General features: G+C 34.5%; 1 protein-coding gene and 1 pseudogene across 2 annotated transcripts; one reads left to right on the plus strand and one right to left on the minus strand.

Annotated features, from left to right (window-relative positions):
* Positions 1 to 1,273: 1,273 nt before the first annotated feature.
* On the minus strand, positions 1,274 to 3,035 carry LOC140961142 (growth-regulating factor 6-like). Of its 2 annotated transcripts, XM_073419475.1 has the most exons (4): positions 2,543 to 3,034; positions 2,059 to 2,434; positions 1,680 to 1,946; positions 1,279 to 1,597 (listed from the first exon to the last, which is right to left on the minus strand). In XM_073419475.1, coding segments are annotated over exons 1-4 (834 nt in total). In that variant the 5' UTR covers positions 2,733 to 3,034; the 3' UTR covers positions 1,279 to 1,596. The 2 variants fall into 2 exon arrangements, with proteins under 2 accessions (XP_073275665.1, XP_073275576.1); XM_073419564.1 differs by having other exon boundaries at positions 1,274 to 1,946; positions 2,543 to 3,035.
* Positions 3,036 to 8,120: 5,085 nt separating this feature from the next.
* Positions 8,121 to 15,415, plus strand: LOC140961243 (MOB kinase activator-like 1A; annotated as a pseudogene).
* The last annotated feature ends 1,029 nt before the right edge of the window (positions 15,416 to 16,444 follow it).

Consider the following 16,444-nt stretch of genomic DNA (forward strand, 5'->3'; position numbering starts at 1 on the left):
GTATGCAATGGTGTATACTTTTTTGTTTTTTTTCGCAAACCTCACCTATAAATACATATATGTTCTTCATTTTTCATCACACCAAAACACAAAATCCTCTCATCTACAATCACACGTATAGAAGTGAAATAGAGGATTTAGTATGAGATTTCTTAAAGAATGTTTATCTTTAAAAGAAATATGATTAGGGGGGAGAATGTGATTGTTAAAATCATAGCGTTCTGTGTTTATTGATGATATTCCCTGATATCCCAACATGAATCTTATATGTTTGAATCAATATAACCATTGGATCTAGAATGAGATAATTCACTTCGATTACATATTTTCAATTCCTTTGCACTTGAGTTTTCATTCGGTTCTGTGTTTAATGCAACTTATCGCATTATCTACCCATTCATTCCACTTTGTCTTTAATGTATCTTATGCATTCTATAATTAATAAATGTTATCATAAATGTTAGCCATGTGTGTTTTTCCTTTAACCGACAAAATTCAAAGGGTACTGTTGAAAATAGAGTTGGGGTTGGAGTTTAAGAAGAAAGAGCCTGATTTTACAAGAAATCGGCGAAAGAGAAGTGGAGGTAATTTGCAAGGATACAAAAGGTTATCTACATTTCAATCACTCGATTTAATATGTAAATCCCTCAAGCATTGTCTGACAACTTTAACCATGAACTACTCTCATAAATTATATAGGGCCCAATCAATAGAAACAAACATGGTTAGTCTACATTGATTATGAAAAACTTGTCTTGTGGGTTTACAATTTCTCGGACACCTTCTCCTCGATAGCTAACTTTTGAGAGTGGATTCTACCCTAAGGTTGTAACAGTGGTATCAGAATATTCGTTTCTTGGATATGACTTTCATTCCGGTGGATAGAAGAGGGCTGCTACCCGCATATGTTTGGGATCCACGAAGTCACCTGAGGAGGGCTTCTACCCAGCATTCGTGAAGCCACCATCGCCGTGGACGTCAGTTTTAAAAAGAGATAGTTTGTAATACACCATGATTTGTGTTTGTGAAAAGCCTGTCTTATAGAGTTATAACCTCATGAACACAATCTTTTCAATAACTAGTTTTTGAAGATGAGTTATAACCAAGAATAGTAACATCACTTGAACCAAACTGAGTTGTATGATCTGCAATAAACACGTCGTCTCCTCCTTTGGTTAGAGTAGGAGCAGGACTTCATGCCGGTTATTCATTTGTTAATCCTTTATTAATGGTTGAAAGTGCTAAGAGTGGACAGTGAAGGGAGTATCTAGTGCCTATCTTGTGATGCAAAAGTACAACACGTGTGGCAAAATTGTTAGATGCCTTTTCAAACAAAATAAATACTAATACCAGTAACAGGAAACAAATACAATCTGAAAAAGCAGAATCCCAAGGGATTCCCCAGTTACCTTACAAACATGATTCCCACTGACCCCCTCCCACTTAAACACAAGAAAAAGAACAGTTTCCAGGCCACACTACACATGTCTACTGATAGCTTAAACAGAAAAAGTACTGTCCCATCATCCACCCAATTACTCTGCTGCCCTTTGAATTTTCTTCTGTTTTTCGTTTTAAAGACTTCCTTTTCTTTTTTCTGCAAAACAAAAACGAAACAAAAATTTCAGCACATGAGTTGTTATACATCAAGAATTGATAGTTCATGGATTTAGTCTTACTATTTATGTGTCATGAAGAAGTCATGCAAAGAGTTTGGTGCTGCAGAAATAGAGAGCTGAGTACTCTCTTGGGTTGCCATTTTTCCCTCAGTATTACTTGGCCAAGAAAGATCAGTGTCTTTTTTGTGTGGATGTTCATCAAGAAAATGATGCATCATTTTCTTGGGCTGATCAACGTTCGAAGACACATCCCAAGAATATTCTTCGTGTTTCATTTGGGACACTGATGAACCCATTGTAAGAATTATTCCTTGTTCGTAACTGTTCCTGCACTTCAACTTATACACTCAATAATAACCACAAAAACAAGAATGAAAGAATCAATAAAAGGCTTCAGAACCCAATTATATATAGTATGGACAAGTTATATCAAATTAACCTGAAATCTTTGGGTGGTGGATTGGAAGAAGCGTTGGATTCCATGAACAAATTATCTGTGTTTTCTTGAGATGATGGAAAGCAAACCCCTGCAGCAGGCCTAGTGGAGCCCAAGTGCGGATAAAGAAAGTGGGACGATTCAAGATCAGATGAAGAAAAAGAGAGTTTGTTTTTGGAGATGGATGATGCGTTTACTGGATTAACTTCCACAGGCTTTCTTGAACGGTTTCTGCCTCTGTGCATGTGTCTTTCACAGTATTTGGAATCAGGATACGCCTCTTTTGAGCATCTCCACTTCTTCCCATCCGTTCTTCTACACCTCCCTGGTTCTGGATCCATTTTTCTTCCAAATCCCATTTCAAAACCATTCCATCCAACTGCAAAATCCCATTACAGCCGACAAAAAATCGTAAGAAATCAATCAAGAAATACGTGTGTGTGTGTATACATTATACATAAGCAAAAGGGCGAATATGTGCAAGTACAATGTTGTGGATGGCGGGGGAGGAACTTTAAGGCATTAACAGAAGGATCCAAACTTCTTCTAACGGTGAAGAGGAGATCTGGCGGGATGGGCATGCCCGAAACCATGTACTTAAAAACAAGAGCTTGGTGTTCAAGTTCTTGCCATTGAACTGCGGTAAAAGGGAATGTACTTCTCGCACCATTCATCATCAAAAAAGGAGTGGAAAATTATCAAGACTTGTGTCTTTCAGGCTCAAAGAAAGTGAGAGATGAAGAGAAAAGTAGTGGAATGTGAAAAGGTTTTTTGCTTAGTTTTTATTATAAAAATGTTGCTGAAGAGTTTGAGCCCTTGAAATACATGTGCATCAGAGTATAGATGTATTTATTTTCAGGGACCGTATTTCATTTGGGATGCAGAAATTTTCACTATACAGCTAAAACTAATGTATTTTTTTATTTCTTCCAAATGAGTAGAAAGGAGATATTCGAACTTGAGTTATTAAGTGGGCAGATGGTGATACCATTTGGTTAATTGACAGGTATCTGAAACTAATGGTTCTGATCTAAATATTACACTTTCATATATATCTCTGACACATTTTTTAAAAAGAAATTCTTTATTATTGTCACACATACTTTTGAGAGGGCTCTGTGCAAATATTATGGCTTGTGCTGCAGCAGCAGGTCTGTGGGCATCTGCTGCGCTGATTCAACTATGCTGCAGCTCTGACACTAATACGGAAATCCATAAGAAAACAACACACTCTTGTTTTCTTAATTTCTTCTATTTTTACATGCCAAAAAAAAAAAATCTGCTATTTTTAATGTTTGAGATTGATATACCAGTGTTATGATTCTTGCCAAAGAACATTGGATTAGAGATGTCTGAATTTGACCATGATAATTAAAATTTTAGGCTTCTTTAACCTTTTTACTGACAAATGGCTCGCCCCTATAACTCGTCTTTTACTTTTACAGCATGACCTGCCACGCCCCACTCATAGTTTCACCTTTCTTAATTTCGGTGCTCAGTGCTTCTCTATCAACGTGGCAACTCCCAGCACCGACGGAGATTATACACAGTGGATCGTACATAAAAACAATTAAGTTCCATCGAATTTTGAATGAGTGCTCTAACTCGAATTCGAATTCAATAATTTCGAATACAAATTAATCGACTCAAAAAATTGGCTAATTCATCCAAATCATCGATGCTCTAATATATATCATCGTTTTCGAGTAGGGCAAATTTGTATGTTGACATTCTAGTGTACAAGTTTGCTATATTTTATCTAATTTAAACACATGCCTGAAAATTTGGGTATAAAATAATAATCTTCATGAAAGAGATTACTTTGGAATTAATATAGCTTTTAACATGACATTACTTTGGAATTTCGAATGTCTAGAATTCAAGAAAAGATGCCCTAAAAATGTATTAATTTGACATATGAATTTGAAAGTATTTTAATTTTAAAATAAATTTTTTTTGTGAGAGAATCTCACGAAATCTATATTTATGAATTGGATCTAGTTGAAGATCTGTCTCACGTAATTAATTTATTACACCGTCTCACAAGATTTTTTATATTTATTTATTAATTTTTTTGTCTTTGTCAAATTTAGATGGATTTGTATGATTTATTTATTAATAATCTTCAAGAAATATTTTTTCGAGGACTAATAATTATTTTAAGCGAGCTACTAAAAAATAGATATGTGGCTTAAAAGTTACTTAAACATTGAAGATTTAACTTAAGAATAATAGTTATTTTGTGAGGCGATTTCATGAGAATCGAACGATCTATATTTCTATGAAAAATAATATTTTGACATAAAAATAATATTTTTTCTTGAGTTAGATCGAGTATGAGATCTGTACATTCTCACGATAGTTTTTTTTATATATATAAAATGTATTGATGTTTTTATTAGGATTTTATGTTTTCTAAATAAATATTTGTAACTTAGATAGTGTTGGAAGAGTTGTAGGAAGAATTTGGATCTGGAATAGATTACGAGTTCACTTTGGGGGATGTCGAATTTGCCTTAAACCTAAATTTCTTAGATTTTTTTTAAAAAAAATATAGTAAAATATAAATTAAGAAGTGGTCTAAAAATTACGCCACTCAAAACGATCATTGTCACTTTTTTATTTTAAAAAAAAAAAATCATTGTCACGCCACCTATAATTTTTTTTGGCAAAAAAGAAAATAATTATCTTAAAAATCCATTTAAAATTTTTTTTTTTGAAGAATCCAACTAATTTATAATTTTATCACAAAATTTCATTCTAATTTTTTTAATATAAAAAATTTCAAATTGTTCAAATGGGATACTTTTGTTCTCAAAATTCCCTAGCTAGCTTGCTTTTGATGCCTTAATTATTATTACTCCAATATTTTTAATAAATAGATCAAATTCATAACTTGTTCTTCTAGTTTTCATTTAAATACCAAAAAAAAAATTATATTCATATTTAAATTAAAATTATATATATTGTTTTAACATACAAATTTTTTATAACATAAAGTTAATTTAAAACAATTATTCGAAACTAAATTATTATAAACTGGCCTTAATAAAATAAATTTCATCGAGAATTAAGTTTCTATTATTTTGTTTATATATTAATATAATAATAATTAATTCAAAAGTAATTAATTTATTTTAATACAATTATATCAAGTTAATTTATATAGGATAATTTTATGAATTTTTACCATAAACGTGTGTAAATGTATAATTATCGTGAAAATACAATTTAAGTAACAAATTTGCATTGAAACGTGGTTTATGTTAAATCAATTTGACAAAGAGTGTTTTGAGTACAAAGTAACACAATTTAATATTTCACAAAAACCATCGTCTCAAAAATCAATTTTGTAATACAGATATCTGACCAACCAATAAAAAAAATATTACAATTATGTCGAAAGTATTACTTTTTACTATAAGCACGAATAAGATCGACTCGTCTAACAAGAGACTCACTCTTAATATTTTGAGTTTTTTCATATGGAATAATATAATGAGTTTGGATGATAAAATAAAAATTACTTTCTGGATGTAAATTTAGTTTTTTGGGCTTTTGATAATAATTCAACTCAAATCTTTGAGACCGTATAACAACTAAATTATCATGTTTCGATTACTCTAACAGACATAGACAATTATTGCACTCTAACATTAATCTTTTGAGCAAACTTTTGGGTCGAAGTCATCTCCCGATCATAATATATTCAATACACTTTCAGCTATGTGTTGGACTGTCCAATGAGTCACTCGATAATGTATTATCAATTTCACGTTCCAATAGTTTATTATATGGCTTGATGGGGGTGTGGTAGACGTGTTACATCGGCAAAATTATAGAATATTTAATACTATAATTAAAATTTATCGAACCAAGATATCAGTTTAAGTCTATTTTTTTCATATATGAGTTGCAAGTTATCGAGATTTTAAACTTAGATTTTAAGTGCCGTTTGAAGTACCATATATTTTATAAAACCGCTTCCATAGATATGGATTGTTCAGTATGAATACACTTCTTTTTCACATAAATATGCTATTTTTGTAACCATTTTTTTAAAAAAAAAAATTCCAAAGAAATAAAAAATTTTAATTTAATAATTTATCCACACAACTACAAGCCAGAGCTCTAGAAAATGACAAAAATTTGTGTGAGACGGTCTCACTAGTCATATTTTATGAGACAAGTCTCTTATTTGGGTCATCCATGAAAAAATATTATTTTTTATACTAAAAATATTATTTTTTATTGTTAATATCGATAGAGTTGACTCGCACAATATATGTATTTCTAGAAAATTGAAGATTTTCAGAATTCGATGAATCTAATTGTCTATCTGCCAGTGGCCCAAATTAATCTGCAAATTGCATAATTTATGTGGGCATCTGATTCTTTCGTCAATTGGCAGGATTGTACAATTTTTCCACAACAACTAAGTGGGTCCCACACCAAATATTGCATTTTTGTGGAATGTGTATAATGTGAGACCGTCTCACATATCAACTCTATTCACATATTCACAAAAAAAGTAATATTTTTAGCATAAAAAATAATACTTTTTCGTGGATGACCCAAATAAGATATCTGTCTCACAAATACGACCCGTGAGACCATCTCACATAAGTTTTTGTCATTTTTGTGATATTAAATATGTGACATGGAAACATATAAAAAGTTTTTCGAAAAAAATATATTAAAATTATCATTTGATTGATTGGATAAATTTATATTTAACTACTTTTGCATAACTTTTTTTGGGGGGCAGTGGTGGCCTAACATCCATACATAGAGGTAACTTCTTTGGGGTAATAGTAGGCTATTGCTCGCTAGAAAATTCATAACTCAATTAGTTAGTATATTTATATATTTAAACATGGTGTGTAATTTTTTAAAAACCAACTAAAATTAAAATGTGAAATCAAATAATAGAATTAGGTTTAATGTTCTTTCCATTTACTGGCTAAAATTGATTATCCGAAGAGACTTTCAATCACAAATTTATAAAATCATATTCGAATTTTAGGAGAATCCCCGCTGTTCCGGTACATTTTAATTGTCTTTTTTTTTAAAAAAATTCATATGGCTTGATCGAAGTTTGTCAATTTAGGAACAAATAGAAAATGTGTACTTTTCTTTATGTTTGAAGAACGGTTTTATTATAAAAAAAAAACAATTAAATTTTCATTATCCTGAATTATTTTTCTTGGTGTTGATACGAATTTTATCGCTGACAAATTTGATATTTTAGAATAATCACACGCTGCAACTTAAATAAAGTTCAAAAACATATTTTTATTGTATATTTTAGAACCTTACATTTTCCTTTATTAAATAACTATTTAAAATAATGTGCTACACATTATTTATATATATTTTGAAACAAAGTTCGCCCACAGATTGCTCATAATAATTTATAATAATAATAATAATAATACCAATCTTCGTTGTCACGTGTCATTAGTTGTCACGTGTCAAGGTAAAAGAAGTTCATTCACTGTAATGGCACACATGCTTCAGCAGCAGTAGCACAGTCCGTTTATACCATTAAAACCTAGCTACCACATAACTTTGTACACATATACATATATATATATAATATATGTATATGTGTAGCACAGTCCATTTATATATACCATTAAAACCTAGCTACCACACAACTTTAAGTGGTCGTTCAGTCCGAGGTGAGAACAGATGAGCAGGGTGGCATTGGATTGGATTGGAGTGTGTGTATACATATAAGTATATCAAAATCACAAAAATTTACGTGATTAATCTATCAATTTTATGATACATATATTTTATTTGAGTCATATATAAAAAATATTACTTTTTATGTCAAAAATATTAATTTTTTTTATTGTAAATATAAGAAGAGTTAATCTGTCTCGTTAATAAATTACGTGAAACTGTTTTGCTCTATTATATATATATATCAGTTTATGGAGATAGAGAAAAGTAGACTTTGGCCACCTCTTCATTGGCAGGTTCAGTCCCCCGACCCACCCTCGCAATCTATATACACACAGGCATTCCAGATAAGCGAACATTCAAAAACCCTTCATTCAACAACTGGGACTTGATACCTCAATTAGTTCTCTACAATCATGAGTCTTTTCGGGATTGGAAGCAGGTAAAATATCTCTATTTCACTGCATGCTTAGTTTGTTCTCGCAAGCAAGCAATCGCCCCTTTATCGACGGTGTAATGACTTTACCTGATGTTTATTTTTTTAGAATCCCGGTTCCACGGCTGGTTTGCTTGCTTTTTGTCCACGATCATATTTGTTTTCCAATGCATGCATGTGCTTTTTTTCTTGAATATTTTAGTTCTCTTTTGATCTTATGTGGGATTTTTTTGTGGAAGTTCTTACGTGGGATTTATTTTGTTGGGAATGGGATTAATAGTTCTTGATATATGTGTGTATGTGTATGTATACACCCTGTCAATTATGGTTAAGACATGTTATTCACGATTTATGGTTTGAAAACCTTTCCCCCGAGGAATTGGGTTTTTTAATTCAGTATCTGCTGTTCGATGAACAGACACTTATCCTGATTTCTTATATTTTACTTGGGTAGATTAAGTAAATAGTTGCAAAAGCTTATTTTGTGCGACAAATAATGGCAGAAATCAGAAAACATTTCGTGCCAAGAAGAGTGCTCCTACTGGAACTAAGGTCTGTAACCAATCGTTGTTTTATTTATGGTGGATCTTGTTGTTTGGGGTATTCAAATATGTGAGGAAAACAAGAAGAAAACAAAAATAATGGCTTGTAGAGGCAAGTGTTGAACACTTTTTCCTTAAGAAGAATTTGCCCTCACAATGTGCTAGAGTTTGTGGCAATCTTCTCCCAAGATACAACTACAACACTTGAATAATGAGCTCTCAAATATTCAAGTTCTATCACAAGGAAATGAAGGAACTCTCTCTTGTTGAAAAAAGGAAGAAGGAGATGCAAAAAGATGTAAAATGTATGTTTTGATTTTGAATAATCATGTATTTAATGATTTTCATGTGAAAAGACGTGATCTTTCATTCATATGGTGTCCCTTGACCATTGTAACTGACCACAATCATCAAACAATGCCAAGGAATTGAAAAAACATCAGAAAAACCCGAAAGGACACGAAAAAACGTGAAGGGGCGCGTCCAGGAGCCCGCTCAGCAGCTCCTGCCGAGAGCGCTCGGCAGCGCCTGTCGAGAGCTTCTCGGCAAACGCGCGCCTACCACTGGCATGCGCGCGCACCTGCGCGCCGCAAATTTTTTTTTTTTTTCGATTTTCGTTCCTTACATGTTCCGACTACTCGTTTGAGTTTCTTTCAACATTTGATGAACTCTTTTCGAGTTTAATTCAGAACCACCAAACTTAATATTCGTTCATTAAGTTTCGTTTTTCGTTTCGACTTTTTCCAATCAAACACATTGATTTATTTGCTTAATTTTCATTCATTAAGCATCAAAATATTCCAACAATCCCCCACATGAATGAAATTAATGCATGAATGCTCGTGATGCATAAGAGAGTATATACGAAAAATTATCACATCAGGAGAGGTGGCTTTTGGCTTTGAACTTTCCTTAGTGGAATACAATCGGATTTACTAGGCCACGAAGTGAACGTTATGTCTTGAACTTCTTGGCGGTTCATGTAAACCCAGACAACTGTACCCACATGATTACCTTTCTTCCATTTCCATTTGTTTTATCAGTTGTGTCCGTTTTGGCCATGGAACACGTCTTGGCTTCATACGTGTTTCATCGAGACGGCCCGTCCTCACACGTACATAGGTGATCTCCTTGTAAATGGGTATCCTACTTACCCCGCTTTTGCAAGCTACAGAATCATTAAAAGTACAATACTTAACCGCACTACCTTTGTAGGCAACTTCACTCATCGTCATAGGAATGAGGAGTGATTCCTCAAGTTCTCATAATTTAGTTGTCCCATTGAACCAAGATCTTGGTATCTCCAATCAACAAGGTTGGGTTGCCACTATGAAAACTTTATTTGGTAGGGTTTAAACCCATTCCTCTTGACAGACAGTACATTTGATCTCTATTTAATGCTTTTGTAAGCGGTTCCGCTAAGTTATCCTTTGATTTAATATAATCAACAGATATAACTTCATTAGAGATCAACTGTCGTACAGTATTATGTCTTCGACAAACGTGTCGAGATTTGCCATTGTACATACTGTTTTGTGCCCTTGCAATTGCCGACTGACTATCGCAATGTATCATGATTGCTGGCACTGGACTTGTCCAACACGGAATGTCCTCTAGAAAGTTACGAAGCCATTCAGCTTTTTCTGCAGCTTTATCTAGCGCTATGAACTCCGATTCCATAGTAGATCTAGCAATGCAAGTTTGTTTCGATGACCTCCAAGCGATTGCTCCTCCACCAATGGTAAATACATAGCCGCTGGTGGATTTGGAATCCATGGTGTCAGAAATCCAATTTGCATCACAGTATCCTTCAAGTACTGCAGGATACCTTGTGTAATTTAGTCCATATTCTGAGGTGTGCTTTAAATATCTAAGCACCCTTGTCAATGCCTTCCAGTGTGCATCACTAGGATTACTTGTAAACCGACTTAACTTGTTAACCGCACAAGCGATGTCAGGTCTAGTACAGTTAGTGATGTACATAAGGCTTCCAATAATTCTGGAGTATTCCAGTTGGGAAACTGGTTCTCCACGATTCTTCGCCAAATGGACATTTACGTCTAAAGGCGTTTTTACTGGGGTAGAGTCATAAGCGTTAAACTTCTTCAACACTGTTTCTACATAATGAGACTGAGATAGGATTATTGCTTCTGGAGTTCTAAAGATTTTAATCCCTAGAATTACATCAACAATACCCATATCTTTCATATCAAAATGTTTTGTCAACATTTTCTTTGTATCCTTAATCAACTCTTGGCTATTCCCCATTATTAGCATGTCATCCACATATAAACATACTATTACATAAGATTCTCGAGTGCCTTTAATGTAAACACATTTGTCACACTCATTAATCTTAAATTCATTTGACAATACTACCTTGTCAAATTTTTCGTGCCACTGCTTGGGCGCTTGTTTAAGTCCGTATAGTGACTTAATTAAATGACAAACCTTTCTTTCTTGTCCTTTAACAATGAAGCCTTCAGGTTGCTCCATATATATTTCTTCTTCAATTTCACCATTTAAGAATGCCGTTTTGACATCCATTTGATGTATCTCAAGGTTATGCAAAGCTGCAATAGCAATGAGCACACGAATAGATGTTATTCTTGAAACTGGTGAATATGTGTCGAAGAAATCATGACCTTCTCTTTGTCTATAGCCTTTGGCCACAAGCCTGACTTTGTATTTTTCCATACTTCCATCAACTCTCATTTTCTTTTTCAATATCCATTTGCATCCCAATTGTTTGGTACCTGGTGGAAGATCCACTAGTTCCCAAGTATGGTTTTGCAATATGGAATCCATTTCAGAGTTGATGGCTTCTTTCCAATAGGGAGCTTCAGGGCTAGCCAGAGCATCTTGTATGTCCTTTGGTTCATTCTCCAACATAAAAGTATGGAATTCTGGACCAAAAGACTTTGAGATTCTAGCCCTTTTGCTTCTTCTTGGCTCTTGATCCTTTGAAGAGCCTTCCAATGGTGTAGCATTTTCATTTAGAGTTGGCTTATGTGTAGGTCCTTGACCTTCATGCTCCGTTTCAAATTTTCGCTTGCTAGAACCATTTTCTTTCCTTTCTTTACAAGGAAATATATTTTCAAAAAATACTGCATTTGTTGACTCAATTGTCATGCCCGTATTCATTTCTATATTTTCGGATTTGTGCACTATAAATCTATAGGCACTACTATTATGTGCATATCCGATGAATATGCAGTCTACCGTCTTTGGTCCAATTCGCTCTTGTTTAGGCTTTGGTATTTTAACCTTAGCTAGACACCCCCACACTTTAAGGTACTTGTAGGAAGGTTTGTGACCTTTCCACAATTCATAAGGTGACTTGTCATTTTTCTTGTGGGGTATCTTGTTCAGGATGTTATTAGCCGATAGTATTGCTTTCCCCCACAAGTTTTGGGGTAGTCCTGAACTTATTAACATAGCATTCATCATATCTTTCAGAGTTCGATTCTTTCTTTCGGCAATGCCATTCGATTGGGGTGAATAAGGAGCAGTCGTTTCATGAATTATGCCCAAAGATGTGCAGAATTCATCAAACGGTGCTCCGTATTCGCCCCCTCTATCGCTTCAAAATCTCTTTATTTATTTGCCTAGTTGATTCTCAACTTCGGTCTTATAACCTTTGAATGCTTCAAGAACTTCATCTTTAGACCTCAAAAGATATACGTAACAGTACCTCGTATGATCGTCAATGAATGTCACGTAGTATCTTTTCACTCCTCTAGTTTTTACAAACTTTAAATCACCAAGATCGGTGTGTATTAGTTCTAGAGGAGTTGTACATCTTTCAATCGAGTGGTAAGGCGCTTTGGTCATTTTTGCTTCAACACATATTTCGCATTTGTGTGTTGGATCGACGTTGTGTTTAGGTAATAATTCCAGTTTCATTAAACGTAGCAAGGTATTAAAATTTACGTGTCCTAAACGAACATGCCATAAATGAGAACACTCAAGCAAGTAAATAGAATTTTTGTCTTTATTACTTTCAACAACATTTGGGCGTATAGCCATTACATTCAACTTGAAAAGGTTCTTATCGAGATATCCTTTTCCAATAAAATGACCATTCTTGGTCAATACAACTTTGTTAGACTCAAATACTAGTCTAAACCCATGTTTGACCAACAAAGACCCCGACACGAGGTTCTTACTTATGTCTGGTACATGAAGTGCATCAACAAGAGTTACTTCCAAACCCGATGTCATCTTCAGTACCACATTTCCAGTGCCCACCACCTCAGATGTAGCGGAGTTCCCCATATATAATTTTCTCTCGGTCGATGGAGTGTATGTGGAGAACATCCCCTTGTTGGAGCATATGTGTCGAGTTGCTCTAGTATCAACCCACCATTCATTTGGGTTTTCCACCAAATTTGTTTCCAAAATAACTGCAGATAAATCAAGTTGAGAAAAGTCAAATGGTACCGACCTTTCTTGAACTATGTTGGCTTGAGGATTTCCCTTCTTTGGCTTCCTACAATCCTTAGCCATGTGATTCAGTTTTCCGCAGTTATAACATGTGCCTTTGAACTTCTTCTTGTTTGGTGGTCGTTGGCCTTGTTGTGGTTGCTTCTCAAACTTCCTCTTTTTTCCTTGGAAACTCGATTCAACAATGTTCACCCTTGCTGCCATCTTACTTGCCTTGGCCTCGGTGCTCTTGTTGTCCTCTTCTATCCTCAATCTCACAATGAGATCCTCCAATCTCATCTCCTGTCTTTTGTGCTTCAAATAATTCTTGAAATCCTTCCACAATGGAGGGAGTTTCTCGATCATGGCAGCAACTTGGAAGGACTCGCTTAGACTCATTCATTCCGCATGAATCTCGTGCAAGATAAGTTGTAGTTCTTGCACTTGACTCATCACAGATTTTGAGTCCACCATCTTGTAGTCCAAAAATCTCCCAACAATGAACTTCTTCAAGCCCGCATCCTCCGCCAAGTATTTCTTATCAAGCATATCCCAAAGTTCCTTGGCGGTCTTGACTTGACAATACACATTGTACAATACATTGTCAAGTCCATTGAAGATGTAGTTCTTGCATAGAAAATCACTTTGGTTCCATGCATCTAAAGCGGCCCTCATGTTGGTGTCTGTCTCGTTTTCAGCAACGGTGGGAGGATCTTCCTTCAAGAACCTTGACAAACTCAAGGTTGTGAGATAGAAGAGCATCTTTTGTTACCATCTTTTGAAATCTGCACCAGAAAACTTTTCTGGTTTCTCTCCTTGTGCAATGGTTGGATGTGGTGTTGTAGATGATGATGCCATTGAAAATCTTCTTGCAAATGATCAAAAACCCAAAAATTCTTCTTAAGATTGTTGTTTGGGGTATTCAAATATGTGAGGAAAACAAGAAGAAAACAAAAATAATGGCTTGTAGAGGCAAGTGTTGAACACTTTTTCCTTAAGAAGGATTTGCCCTCACAATGTGCTAGAGTTTGTGGCAATCTTCTCCCAAGATACAACTACAACACTTGAATAATGAGCACTCAAATGTTTAAGTTTTATCACAAGGAAATGAAGGAACTCTCTCTTGTTGAAGAAAGGAAGAAGGAGATGCAAAAGGATGTAAAATGTATGTTTTGATTTTGAATAATCATGTATTTAATGATTTTCATGTGAAAAGACATGATCTTTCATTCATATGGTGTCTCTTGACCATTGTAACTTACCACAATCATCAAACAATGCCAAGGAATTGAAAAAACATCAGAAAAACCAGAAGGGACACGAAAAAACGTGAAGGGGCGCGTCCAGGCGCCCCTGTGCACGCTGCTGCCGCTCGGCAGCGCCTGCCGAGCCCGCTCGACAGCTCCTGCCGAGAGCTTCTCGGCAGGCGCGCGCGCCGATCCGTGCGCATGTGCGCGCCTGCTACAGTAAAAAAAATTTTTTTCGATTCTCGTCCCTTTCATGTTCCGACTACTCGTTTGAGTTTCTTTCAACATTTGATGAACTCTTTTCGAGTTTAATTCAGAACAACCAAACTTAATATTCGTTCATTAAGTTTCGTTTTTCGTTTCGAATTTTTCCAATCAAACACATTGATTTATTTGCTTAATTTTCATTCATTAAGCATCAAAATTTTCCAACAGATCTAATTCTAATATATGGGATTACGAATTTACGATGTAATTTAATATCTTTCAGGTAAAAATATGAACTTTTTTAGAAAATTACACGTAAATTTCGAAATATTTTTTACTTCGATCAGAAATCCCGCATGGTGATTAAAAATTGAAGACTGGAGCTTAATTGATAGTTTCATTGGCCTATTAATTTGTGGATGTGAATTTAATTAAGGGGTTTGATGATGTATATGCCGTAACGAGTTTCGGATTGATTCAGGGCTTGCAGCTTAAGAAGTACATTGATTGGTAGCGGCAATTTGAGGGAGGCTGTGAGGCTTCCACTCGGCGAGGATCTTAACGAGTGGTTGGCAGTAAATAGTAAGATTTTGTTTGTTTTTGATTTAGCTAGTTTTGATCGGAGTTTCATCAGATTTTGATTTGTCAATGGCTTGTATATTGGTTAGGGGAGATTCATTGTTCATGTTAAATAGGATAGATAGTGTGTAACTTCAACATGCAAACTGGTAAGTAGCAGCATCCAGAATTCCCGTCTAGGATTCAATTTGAATTTTTAGATTCTCTCTTTTTAACCAGGTACGAGTATAAGATGGGCCAATGGGATCACCGTAAAGAAACCTATGGAGGTTTCTGCTCTGAAATATGTCGAGTATTTAATGGATTGGATCGAAGCTCAGCTCGATGACGAGTCCATTTTCCCTCAGAAATTAGATCAGTGGTGATGGTGGCATGGTTTGTGCACCAGGGGGAAGTTAGAGGGAGACTCCCCTTATTCTCTGTATCCATAATTTCTGGCTCCACAGCTAATATCATGCAGAATTCAAACTAATCGACAGGGGAGAGCTCGCGCCACTGCAAGAGATTGTCGAATCTATCTTGCAGTGTTAGAGCATTCTTTGTCTTCTATTCATTCATTCTTTAAAATTGACAGCTCTTAACCTTTTCCATCTCAATTGCTGAAGTCGTAGCAATAGAGTGATTGGATAATTATCTTCTTGTTTAAACAAATAAATGTACACAAATATGGATATCTATATTCGAGCGGTACTAAGTAAATATTTCTTGATCTTGCAAGTATTTTTTAAGAATGTTCTTGTTTTTTTAGTGCCATATGGTACATATTAAGACTAGCTATTTCAACTTTGTACTATCATCGTGATGCCAAATGTGAAATATTTTATAGATAATTTCAAATCTTATTTTGGCATTCAAACATAATTGTATGACATACTGCAAGAATATCAGTAAAATACATGTTAATATATATGCTGTTCCAATGATTTTAATTTGTTATAAAACATACTATTATGCACATAAAACAATGGTTTTTTTATTACATGAGGTTTTTGCAATCACCTGGATTTGAATTAAGACGAGAGTTTTAAGTCATTGCACCATAAATAGGATGACACGTAAAACAATGTTTTAGCATTGATACATGGTCAAATCTATTTTATATATGTATGTATATATATGTCTGTAAAGTTTTTTTTCCCTCAAATACTAATGAGGTCCCAAAATTCAAAATTGATCAGACATTGCAATCGAATGTCATTAATTAGTAGTTCGAATTTTCGAAGCAAAGCAAATAGGTTTGATTAGAGGAAAGTTGAAAGGTT

Source organism: Primulina huaijiensis, chromosome 1 (assembly GCF_012295235.1).
Source record: "Primulina huaijiensis isolate GDHJ02 chromosome 1, ASM1229523v2, whole genome shotgun sequence".
NCBI lineage: Eukaryota > Viridiplantae > Streptophyta > Magnoliopsida > Lamiales > Gesneriaceae > Primulina > Primulina huaijiensis.

Bases quoted from the DNA above. Each gene is read 5' to 3' on its own strand.
- LOC140961142 (XM_073419564.1), bottom strand. From the start codon at position 2,732: ATGATGAATGGTGCGAGAAGTACATTCCCTTTTACCGCAGTTCAATGG. The intron at 2,435-2,542 runs GTACTTGCACAT...GGGATTTTGCAG, and splicing joins CCCCCGCCATCCACAACATT to TTGGATGGAATGGTTTTGAA. The intron at 1,947-2,058 runs GTTAATTTGATA...GTTGAAGTGCAG, and splicing joins CCACCACCCAAAGATTTCAG to GAACAGTTACGAACAAGGAA.